Source organism: Pinus tabuliformis, chromosome X (genome assembly GCF_031772625.1).
Source record: "Pinus tabuliformis cultivar Carrire ecotype Pingquan chromosome X, CPIR1, whole genome shotgun sequence".
NCBI lineage: Eukaryota > Viridiplantae > Streptophyta > Pinopsida > Pinales > Pinaceae > Pinus > Pinus tabuliformis.
In genome coordinates this window covers 1,129,886,070-1,129,898,977 of record NC_142308.1, presented here as the reverse complement: position 1 = coordinate 1,129,898,977, position 12,908 = coordinate 1,129,886,070, and the positions used below count along the sequence as shown (strand labels likewise).

At 39.4% G+C, this 12,908-nt stretch overlaps 1 protein-coding gene across 5 annotated transcripts in view; it reads right to left on the bottom strand.

Annotated features, from left to right (window-relative positions):
* The window catches only part of LOC149143811 (Glycosyl hydrolase family 47 protein), a 425,142-nt gene that overhangs the window by 262,284 nt on the left and 149,950 nt on the right, over positions 1 to 12,908 (bottom strand). For all 5 annotated transcript variants that reach the window (XM_089447853.1, XM_089447852.1, XM_089447854.1 and 2 more), the window contains one exon: positions 7,294 to 7,384. In XM_089447853.1, the coding sequence (XP_089303979.1) occupies positions 7,294 to 7,384 (91 nt within the window). The remainder of the gene's footprint in view (positions 1 to 7,293; positions 7,385 to 12,908) is intronic.

Here is a 12,908-nt window from a genome sequence, read left to right as displayed (position 1 = left end):
ATGCAGCATGATGAGAGGAGATGCAATGCAGATGCAGTGCTGGGAGAAAGGACCAGCAGCAACATGGATGCAGAGGGAGTTGTTGTACAGATGCAGCAGTGTCAGTGGCAGAACCATGGGCAGTAGTACAGGATGCAGCAGTGCAGAGGATGTTGGGCAAGAAGGCCTAGCATCAGGACAAGTACCGATGCCGGATGATTAGAGTAATACTCAGTGAGGAGTATATCTAAAGCACAGTCCTCGCTAAGAGGGAGTGTTGATTTGGGGTAGCATCAAGTGTGCTCTAGCCAGGAAATTTGGTGGAGAGCTTGGGGCACATGAGATCTCAAATACCAAGAAAGGGTTTGGGCAGATTCTAAACAAATCAGGAGATATTAAAATAATTAATATTTTTTAAGGAGTCCCTAAGTCTAAACTTAGGGAAAATAAAATATTAATGTGTATTAATATGAATCTATGTTAGAATGGTCCAAAAGACATGGATCAAGCCAGATCTAATCTAAGTCGTTGATTAGGGACTTAATCTCGGCCGTTGATATGTCAATAGGAAAAGTGTAAGAGGAGGCTTGAGAGTCACTTGGAGAACACACCAGAGTGATCAGTCATTCTATTCTCTAGAGTGGGGTTTGCTAAGAGAGATAGAATTAGTGATCGGGAGTTGTAGCTGAGGGGCATTGAGTACAGAGAGGCAGAGATAGTGTCGGGAGAACAACGCATTAGCCTGGGAGAGTGACACATTGCCAACCAGGGCTCACGCAGAGGCAACCAAGAGTTGCACAAAGCCTCAGAGAGGCCAATGTTGCTGATGTAGAGGGCAAGAGGGCTAACGCAGGGCCTCCTAAGGCTGATGCAGACCCATCCGGGGTGACGCAAGGCCAACGCTGGGCAGAGAGGGGCTGACATAGTCTAGAGAGAGGTTGACGTTGGGGTTTTTGGGGCAGATTGGTGTTGAGTAGTTGCCGAAAGGATTATCCGGGGTTTCAGCCAGGAGATTTGTCTGAAACTGAGAGGTATTACTGCCAAGGAAATTCTCTGTTGGGTAGGCCAGTTTCAGCACCCAAATTGTACTCTAATATTGCTTAATAAGAAAACCCTCAGATAGTTGCACCGATTTTCCCACATTGGGTTTTTCCGGGGACATTGGTCCAAAAATAATGGTGTCATATGGTGTGATTGTTTCTGTTTCCTTTAGTTGCTGATCTGTAATATGTTGAGCATGCACTAGTGTTTATTTTCAGTATTTACATTGTAAATAACTTGTTAAGTCAAATAACAAGTAGGTAGGAATAAATCAGATAAAGTGCATGGAGGGTTTCTAACTAAGTAAACATAGAAACTTCAACACTTTGTGGCTTAAAGATACTCTTGAAGATGCCGAGAAACGCATTTCACCGAGAGGGACATTCCGTGAAAGCAAGAAGCCGAATAGGTACCAAGGATACTTAGTTGTCATGAGTACCATTGTACAATCTGAGCCTTGTACATTCGAAGAAGCCGTGAAGCAACAGGTTTGGAAGGATGAGACGAACAAGGACTATGAGTCGATCATGAAGAATGATGTTTGGAATGTGGTTCCTAGACCCAAGGATAAGTCTATGGTCACTTCGAAATGGCTCTACAAGATCAAACATGGAGCTAATGGGAGTACTGAGAAATTCAAGGCCAGATTTGTAGCTCGAGGCTTCTCTCAAAAGGAAGGAGTAGACTATGATGAGATATTTGCACCAGTTGCCTGATATACCACCATCTGTTCGATCATAGCCCTTGTGGCCTCGCAAGGATGGAACGTTCATCAGATGGATGTCAAAACTGCCTTCTTGCATGCTTCACTTAAGGAGGAAGTATATGTGGAACAACCCGAGGGGTTCAAGGTTGAAGATCATGAGACACATGTATGCAGGTTGAAGAAATTCCTCTATGGGTTGAAGCAATCCCCTAGGGCTTGGTATGAGAGGATCGATAGCTATCTTATGAAGCTAGGATTTACAAGAAGTGATGTTGACCCGAACCTATACTTCAAGGTTGAAAAGGACAGACCTCTCATTTTGGTCCTTTAGGTAGATGATCTCTTTCTGACAAGTGATGACCCTCTCATTCATCAATGCAAGAGGGAGTTGGCTTCCGAGTTCGAGATGAAGGACCTAGGACTGATGCATTATTTCCTAGGGTTGGAGGTCTGGCAAAAGCCAAGTGAGATTTTCCTTTCTCAAGGAAAATATATTTTGAACCAACTTGAGAGATGTGGGATGGTGGACTGTAAATCCGTGACTAATCCGATGAAACTCAACTTTAAGAAGCTATGTGGAAGTGTTGTTGGGTCCGAATTAGCAAACCCTACCGAGTATCGTCAACTTGTAGAGGCACAGAGGTTCTTGGTCAACTCCCGTCCTCGCATATGCTCCGTTGTGAATACGTTGAGGCAATATATTGTCAAGCCTCATCATATTCATTGGATTGCTGCCAAGAATTTCTTGAGATATCTCTAGGGCATTATCCACTATAGTCTGAGATAAACTGCCAGAATTTGAGGCTATATGGATATTTAGATGTTGATTGGGTTGGCAATGTGATGGATTGTAAGATAACGTCTGGGTGTTGCTTCTCTTTGGGGTCTGCTTTTATATCTTGGATGAGCAGGAAGCAGAAATCGGTTGCACTAAGCACTGTCGAGGTCGAATACATTGCTGCGAGTATGGCCTGTTGTGAAGCAATCTGGTTGAGGAAGCTCTTCAGTGAGCTATTTGAGCACGTGCTTGCTACGACCGTGGTCTTCTGCGACAACCAGAGTGTGATTCGCTTATCAGAGAATCCCGTGTTCCACGACCACTCCAAGCACATTGATATCAGGTACCACTTTATCCAGGATATGGTACAACGGGGAGCAGTTAGGTTCCAACACATCAGGACAAATGAGCAGGTTGCAAACATTCTCACGAAGCCTCTTGCGAAGGTCAAATTCTTAACCTTCCAAGAGAGGCTTGGAGTCGTGGAACGACCCTCTTATGAGGGTCCCGTATGAGTTGGACACAAAGCTCTGGGAGCTCCTAGGGGCATGGGGTACTTCTTGGAGCTAGCTATGAGCGACCATAGGGTAAGTGGTTCCCCTTCCCCTAGAAGTACGCTGGACACAGAGTGAGTGGTTCACCTTCCCCTATGATACCCCATTATGGTCGACATGCGTGTAGTGTGAGTGGTTCACCTTCCCCTACCCAGACACATGCATGTAGGGTGAGTGGTTCACCTTCCCCTACAATTGACATATGCATAGGATGAGTGGTTCACGTTCCCCTGTTGATGCCCCGACACACATCCTACCCGTAGAATCTGGGACTCATGGGAAGTACCTCTCATCTGGCCAATGAGTTGGGAAAAGTTGGTTAGGGACCATAGCACTACCGATGGACGTATCATGTACTGTCGTACTCCCTATGACTAGGATACTGTTGATGCCCCGACACACATCCTACCCGTAGAATCTGGGACTCATGGGAAGTACCTCTCATCTGGCCAATGAGTTGGGAAAAGTTGGTTAGGGACCATAGCACTACCGATGGACGTATCGTGTACTGTCGTACTCCCTATGACTAGGATACATAGTGTTCAACAACTTGATCTGGGATCAAGAACTAACTTTAGTCAGTGCAGAGTTGTATGAAACACTCTCGATCACTTCTTTTTCATTATTACTTCATGGTTCAGCAAAGAAGAGCAGTGCAGAGCAGTGATGGCATGATGGTTCAAGATGACAGGTTAGCATGATGATGGATTGGCAGGTGGAATTCTCCCTAGTTGAGAGGGAGTGTTAAAATTGGCAACTAGGCCAAATTCCACCTTAGGACAGCTCATATGATGGAGATGATTATTGCATTGGATTCCTCTTTCGGAGAGGTACAATTTTGATATAAAGATCATCTCATTCTGACAAGTAGAAATGGAATTATGAATTTATTTCTTCTATGGAAAAATTGTCAAGGTCGGCTCCAGTAAAATGTAGGCTCATGAAGCCCAACAAATGTGTCTTTTCACCCTCAACGTTGTGTATAAATAAGAGAGACCTTTTCCTCATTTGGACATCAACATCTCATCACATCTTATTCTCTCTCTTGTTTGGGTCAAACATCATTGGAGGCTTCTCTCTCTCATTTTCACACGTGTGGCTGGGCAACTCCTCTTTCTTCTTCGCACATGTGGCAGGAGGCCGAATTTCTGGGCAGAACAAACCATTGACTTCGGGGCATTAACCGAGGGGTGTTTGACTTGCGTTGACATCGATTTTTGGGCCAGATTTCCGATTTCTCTAGGCCACATTCTTTGGCACAGAACTCGAGGCATTTGGAGCTGGTTCACCAACATTAACTTTAGGTTTGATTGCAGAAAATTACAGTGGACTTTCTCTCTCCTTTGATTGTGTTTGACCGAAGATTTTGAGCTGACTTTGACTCTCCTAGAAAGCTGATTTGGAGTGCTGTTTGGAGGACATTTTGGTGCAGCTTTGACCACTGTTGACTTTCTGGTTATGGTTGATTTGACTGTTGATTTAGCAGATCTGTTTTGGGCTTATATTTGTACTCTCTCTCTCTGCTGAACTATTGAAGAATAATAAGAAGATTTGATCAAAGGGTTTCCCCACATTGGGGTTTGTCCCTGGCATGCGCCACATCTTGTGTCCTCTTGTCTTGGCTTGTCTTATGCACATGATTTTATGTTCTATCTACATTTACTGTCAATGTTTATAAGTTAGTTGTTGATTTTATATAGCATCGGATGTGCTCTAGCTCCGAAATTTTGTGGAGGGACTAGAATACATGAGATCTCCAAAACCCAGAAATCGTTTGGAGAAATTCCACCTGGATGACGAGTTATTAGAATAATTCATATTTTTAATGGGTACCTAAGTCTAAACTTAGGAAAATAAAAATGTTAATAGGTATTAATAATAATATGGGTGAGAAACTTCTAAGTGACGAGGATCAAATCTGTTTTAATCTTAGTCGTTGATTAGGGACTTAATCTCAGTCGTTGATTCATCAACAGGAAAAGTATAAGAGGAGGCTTGAAGGTCAGTTGGAGATACACTTGAGAGATCAGTCAGTTCGATTTTTCTGGGGCGAGGTTTGCTGAGGAAATCGAACAAGTGATTTGTTGCAGTGAGAGGGGCAGTAGCAGAGAGTTGGATCAGAAAAGAGTTCTGAGCCAACAAGTAGTAGAGGCCTACACAACCCAGGGAGGAGCTCACACAGAGCTGACACAGGTCAAGAGGGTTCTCGTAGTGGCAGTGCAAGATAATCATCAAGACTTCGAGATTTTGCTAGGAGTTGGATGTTCTGAGCTGGGAGGGCCGAAGTAGAAGCTCCTATGAGCAAATCAATCCAGCAGAGAAGTGACGCAGTCTCCCAGAGGCAAGACGCTGGCCCACACAGAGCAAATTGTGTTGGGATTTTCGCAGTGCTTGCCAGAGTCAACCATTCAGTGGATCAGTTGTGACTTGGAGAATGAGGTAAACCCTTGTATGTATTTCTTGCTACTGAGATTTCTTTGAAAGGTTAGCCGGTGTGAGAGGCAACCTGTTGTACTCAGATTATGCTTGCTTAATAATACAAACCCTCTATATGTTGCACCGGTTTTCCCGCATTCGGTTTTTTCGGAGACGTTTGTCCAAAAATAACGGTGTCCCTTGCGTATTTGTCTCGTTCTATTTTCAGTTCATGATCTGTATGTATGTGTAGTCTACAATAGTGTTTTCATCGCATTTTAAATAATTAAGTAACTTGTTGAATGTAAAAACAAGTAGGAGATGATAAACCAGTTATTGTAGTAGGATTTCTGATGTGTAGATTCAGAAATTTTCACATTAATGTGATTGCTATTGGATATAATTGGAATTTGTCATTGGGCTGCTAAAAGAACATTGAAGTAAATTTTCTTAAGCATAGAACATACCATTGTTATCTAAAATTAACATAAAGAATGGTCTTAACCATGATTACAAGTACTTGATGAATTTATGAATGGGCTGCAGCCACATTTATAAATTACATCAACAATTCCAACAAGTATATTTTTGATAATTTTCTTGGTTATTGTGACACAATATGTTGGTGCTTTAGATTAGCACCTCATTACCAGAAGATAATTACAAAGTCGATGCATATTGATAATGGAAAACGATAATGCATTACATTTTTCCTCTTATGTACTATACGATTATTAATGACACAAATAGAAGTGATGACAAAGACGGTTCTTGATAAAAAGATAAGAAGTGTTACAGATGATTTTTTTCTTTCCATCCTTTGCCAGAGTATTCTACCCTACCAAGGTTAGGAAAAATGCCATGAAAGCTACAGGTATGTATATATCGAAAATTTAAGACTGGCAAATTGCAAATGTTGATGACACAAATGAATACAAGGATTTAAATCAGGTACAAAGAACAAAAAGATTGTATGATAGTAATAACTTCATATCTAAGGTGCCTCCTTTAAACTGGCACATGCGCCAGCTGTTTACCTCAATCTTACTGCAGATATCTGACACCCATAATCTCAACAACAGCCAAAGATGTCAACCCTGATGAACTGAATTTGCAGTTAAACATGCTTCAAGGCCAGATTAATATTAAAGTTTTGAATTAGAACAAGGAAATATTGGCAAGCATAAACTTAGACCTGAAAAACTTGGAAAAATTGGCATCCTGAGAAAGCTTTTAAAAAATAGGAAAAAACAGAAGAAAATAGAGATATTGGTAACAGTGGTATTGAAAGAAGAGTTCCACAGGAGAAAATATTCTTAGTGGCACCCAATCGAGCTGACAGATTATGATGCATTGTCAATTCATTAATGGAAGCTGTTTTGTAACTCCATTTTTTCTTTCCTCTTATATACCTTTCTATTGCTTTTTGTTGAGTATTCTTTGTGCCATTTATAAGGAATGATACTGATACAAACTATAGAGTGGACCTAAACAGTAACAATGTTGTACAATCAGTGGAAGGTTATCAACTACTTGCCCTACTACAAGTTTAATCTAGGTAAACTAAAAGCTTGTTGATCATTAGTTTAATAACATGAAAACATCAGGCAGGTAGATTAAACATAATGATCATCAATAGTTGAACTTGTAGACAAGACTTCAATAAGCTCATATGAGAAATCCAAAACTGATCACAAAAAATTATGGCCTTTACCACTAAATATAATTGTACAAAAGCAACAAAATAGGCATTTGACTATTAAAAAAAATCAAATTTGCTATATGCACATATTTTTGTTGTAACGTTAAAAGTTCAACACCTGTAGGAGTCTCAAAAGAAGGTAACATCCTTCGAGCCAAATCCTCAGAAAGTTGAAGCAGTTCATTGTTATAAGAATCAACCCTCATTCCCTGCATGTAACACAATGTATTTTTATCTACAATAACAAAAGCATAAAACTAGTTTGATAAAGGCATATATTTCTGATAAGGCTTACAATACACAATTAATAAATATGATGAATATAATGATTGTTGATTTTGTAGCCTGGGAAGGTCTTCTAAATTGGCTTGGTGTCTTCACATGTAGAAGATATTTGAATTCCTCTTTAGGTGCTTGCTTGGTGGAGTTAGTGATTTTATGATTTATTTCCTAAGGTCAACTTAATAAAAGTACAATAATTAATTTAATTAATTACTGTGGACTATTAGGCCAAAATTTTAAGGATAAATAATAAAATTATTCAAGTGACTTGGATATAATCTCAACTGTTGATCCCATGTGAGGCTTAAGATTTAATCCTAGTCATTGATTACTTACGAGATTAGGGTCAGGGATTTTGGCTTAACGAAATTATAAAATAAGCCTAAGGGAGAGGTGAAAATACGCATTATGTTGAGAAAGTGATTTTCTCAAGAGCAAGAGGCCCAATTACACTGAAGAGAAGTGAGGAGAATTGCAGAGGGAATTTCGAGAGAAATTTCAGGGAAGCCGAAGCTAGGAAAGAAGGATATTGAGTCAGCTGAAGAGGAGGGCCAAATTACTGGAGGAGGGCCGAGATATCCAGCGGCCAAATTTCTCAAGTGCACAAGGGTCGTACGAGGGAAAAGGGGGGCCGAATTGCTGGTGAGGGAGGCTAAATTTTCCAAATGTCGAGTTTCTTCAATAGTGCCGATTTCCAAGGGTTGATTTCCTTGAAGCTAATATTTCCCAGTGGGGCCGAGTTCTAGGATTCCGGCAGTTGTATTTTTCCATGTATTTTCTGTGGGTCTAGGTCCAAATTTTCCTAAGAAATTTAATATGAAGGAAGATTTTTTTGGGCACAAATTTTCTGTTGTAGTGTGATTGATTTCGTCGTTTTTCTTCCGCTGCATTTTATTTCCTGAGTAAATATACTAGTGTTTATTTTATTAGCAATTTCAGAAATATTTGAGATAAATATTTTCTAGGTTTTCAATAAATTGTTGAAGTAAATCAGATCTGGTATAAAAGAATTAACAATGATATCCATTGAGCTGAAACTAAGAATGTGGTCGTTCAACACAACTACCAGTAAAATGCATAATAAATTTTAAAAACAAACATGCCAATAAGTACATAGCCCTTCTTCAGTCACTATCATAATGAATTATAACAATCGTGGGATAATGAAAAAGAATAGAATAATGTTCCTTTTAAAATCCAAGATTGCAAGAAATAATCTTTTTGTATTATGGAACCCATAGTTGGAAGTTACATTGTAAAATTAGACATTGTTAGAGACATAATATGTGCACAAAATGCATCAGAAAAGAACCAGTAAATCAGCCAGATGTGTATGTTAAAATCTAAACAATTATTTCACAACAAACTCAGCACAATATGCTTCAGTGTTAACAGATGCAAGCATTTTTGCACAGAATAAAAATCATCCATTGTAGAATGCAACATTAAAGATCATTTTCATTTGAATAATAAAATATATTCTCCAACAGGCAATGCAATTAAAGTTAACCTACATGGAAACCTCCATGCACAATTATATCCAAAATGGGTCATACACATTGAGAGAATCTACTAATGTTCAGCAGCTCTGCCAATACTGAAATAAGTTATGAAAGCAAAGGTTCTCATACATAATTTCACATGAATACCTTCACATTAATGAGAGTTATTAAATATTCCACATGTACCGCTAAGTCACATGACATGAGGACACACGACATAGAGAACACGAAAATATGGCTATCCGACACATGGCACAATGACCCCCCCCCCCCCCCCACCAGAACACGACATGGAGGACATGTTATATATTATATATTAAAAAAATATAATGTATATTAAAAAATATAACAAATTAGTGAATTACACATACAATATGAAATATATAAAACACTTACATGATGATGAGACAAATTTAGTCATACAACTAATGCATATAACCACAATAGCACTGAGTTCAATCCATCACTGAACCCAAAATACATCAACAAAGAGGCCCTGAATGGCATGTAGAATCCGAAAAAAAATCATGCTACAACAAATAACTAGTACTACATATCATCAAAACCATTGCCTATATTGGGATCCCCATCATCAATATCACCCTCTAAGCATTAAAATAAGATAGAAAAAGCTTAACATGTCAAATTGAAATTTTGTTTGAGTGATGGCTACATTTTTACTAGGGTCATGACAGAGGAGTTCAACAATCAATGCCACCAACATCGAGGTACATAGAGGGATTGATCCTCTTAATTAAATGCTAGTTCCATACTCTCATGCATCATAGACTCCAATGGAAATGTTGCAATTTCCCTGATCCTGAAATCCTAAAAACTGTTAAGTCTGTTGGATTTTGAGTGGGATCTAAAATTCTACTTCCCCATATGAAATCCAATGAGGTCGGAACCACTTTCAAACACCTGAGTTAATTAATGGTAATGTTAAAAATTTAAGAATTTAACATTAACATTAATTGCATAGCATTAGTAGGGCCTAAACAAATCTACTTCCCAACTCTTGGAATCCCTTCAAGCATTGCTTAATCGCGCTTAGTTGAACTCCAAAACCTTAGAGAGCTCCAAAACTTGGACTGAATTGCATGAGAATGAGACAATAAATCGATTTTACAATGCTTTTTCACTGGACATCTGTCCAAATTTTGAGACACCAGTAGGGCTTGTGTCCGAGACTAGTCAAACTCATGTCAGACACGTGCCACACATGTGTCGTGTACGACAGATGAAATATGTGACAAGAAGGGGGGAAGGATGTCTCGTGCTACTTAAATGTATCATATCCTACCTATTAGTGGTATAATATTAATTTTGTTTAAATCAGATATCCTACCTTGTTCTTCTTGGTATAATGTTGTCCTTAATTGAGCTCTTTTGGTGTTTCTTTCGCATTTCCATATAGTCTTTCTTGCGTTGTATTTGTTGATTTTTCTATAGCATTGGGAGGTATTCTCGCATAGTTAAATGGTTTTCAAGTCGGCCTAGAAGAATTATGAAAATTTAAAGTTTGAAGTGACAAGTCGGCTCAACCTATGAAGGAGTGTGTCCCTTGGGTTATTTCACCTAATTTGACAAGTATAAATAGAGAGTTTTATGTCTCATTTTCTCCACCAAAAAGCAAGAGCAAGTTTCTTCTCTCTCTTCATCATTCCCTCATCTCTCTTGGATAGCCACACTTGTGGAGAAGGAAGATGTGTTTGACTATTTTGGTCAAGCTGATTTGAACTCTGTTTGACCGAGTTTGACTAAGCATTGACCGAATAAGTTAACCGCAATGCATACGGCATTGAACAAGGGTTTGACCATAGAGATTTGACCGTAGGCCTAAACTTTGACCATAGTTGAATTTTTGACTAGTTTTTTACCAACATTGACTAGTTGGATTTGACTAGGTTTGATTGGTATTTGACTTGGATTATTGGCATAGATTTCTAGACAAATTGTTGATTTGTAAACCTTGCAAAAGAATAATTTATCTTAAGAAAAGTTGTTGGGTTTTCTCCCAAAGTTTGGTTTCCTAGGGTAAAATTATTGTCTCTTTTGTGCATGGCTATCTTTCTGTGATCTTTACTGTTTCCGCTGCATTTATTGTTAAGATTTTGTTAAGTGTAATTATTCAATGGTAGCAGCGGCGTAAATACTGGTTGAAAATCATTAGGAAGTAATTACCTAGCAAAAAATTGCACTCCACTGCTCTAGCCTTAGAATTTCAACAGTATCCAACATTATTAACAATTTTTTTTGTCTTTCCTCAAAATTTACGAGATTGAGATTGATAAGGATTAAAGAATTGAAACCATACATTGCTCTTAATGGTATCAAGCTTGTTGTTGAATGGATATCATTAATGCGATAGATTTCAAGAAAGGGTGGTTTTTATTCCCATGTTGTTTGATTGGAAGCTATATGTGCTCTTATCACTGTTTCATGAATTGTTTTATCCTTATCTGCCCTTTTGTTTCAAGATGCTCTCTGCTGCTAAAGTTCAATTGATCTTGAAAGTATGAAAAGTTACTTCCATAGAATTTTTGCACAATTTTGGATCTCTTGCTTACAATGTACTATTGATTTGGGGCAGCATCGGATGTGCTCTAGCCACGCAAATTTGGTGGAGAGGTTGGGGCACATGAGATCTCCAATACCCAGAAAGGGTTTGGGCCTTCCTGAAGAATTTCCCAGAAATGCGGATCCCCAAAATATAATCTTCTCTAGCCAACAAGAAGATTCATGAGTATCGGAATCCGGTAATCCGTTGTAAATTTGGGCAGATTCTAAAAATATCAGGAGATATTAAATAAATTAATATTTTTAATGGAATCCCTAAGCTTAAACTTAGGGAAAATAAAATATTTATGTGTATTAATCTGAATCTGTGTTAGAGTGGTCCAAAAGACATGGATCAAGCTAGATCTAATCTTAGCCGTTGATTAGCGATTAATCTCGGCCGTTGAATCGTCAACAAGAAAAGTATAAGAGGAGGCTTGAGGGTCATTTGGAGATCACACCAGATGATCAGTCATTCTATTCTCTAGAGCAGGTTTTGCTAAAAGAGATAGAATCAGTGATCGGGAGAGCAGCTGAGAGGCATTGAGTACAGAGGAAAAGAGAAGGCAGAGATTGTGTTAGCAGCGCAGCAACCAAGGAGGGTGACGCAAGCCAGCAAGAGCTCACGCAGGGCCACGAAGAGGCAGCCAAGTGCTGCGCAGAGCACTAGAGGGGCGAGCGTCACTGACGCAGAGGCTCCCAGAGCTGACGCAAGGCCTCCTAGGGCTGACGCAGACCAAGAAAGGTTGACGCAGGGCCAGCGTGAGACAGAGAGGGGCTGATGCAGTTCAGATTGGGTAAACGCTGGGGTTGGAGGAGCAGTTTTGTGCTGAGGAGTTGCCGGAAGAGTTTTCCGGCGTTTCAACTAGATTTCTCTCAAACTGTGAGGTATAGCTGCTAAGGAAATTCTCTGTTGGGTAAGCCAGTTTCAGCACCCAGATTGTACTCTAATATTGCTTTATAAGAAAACCCTCAGATAGTTGCATCGGTTTTCCCGCATTGGGTTTTTCCGAGGACATTGGTCCAAAAATAATGGTGTCATGTGGTGTGTTTGTTCTTATTTCTTTTAGTTGCTAATCTGTAATATGTTGAGCATGCACTGGTGTTTATTTTCAGTATTTACTTTGTCAATAACTTGTTAAAGAAAAATAACAAGTAGGTAGGAATAAATCAGAAAAGGTGCATGAAGGGTTTCTAAACTAAGTAAACTTAGAAACTTCAACATGGTATCAAAGCGTGATTGCAGATCACAAGAGCACCAAAAGACATCAGCCAAGCAGAACAATAGCAGCAGAAAACAACTGTCCTGAGGTGACAGAAGTTGTTTCTAGCAGCACAGAAGCCAAGGAAGTGTGACGCAGAGCCAGCCAGAGCCATGCAGAAGAAGCCG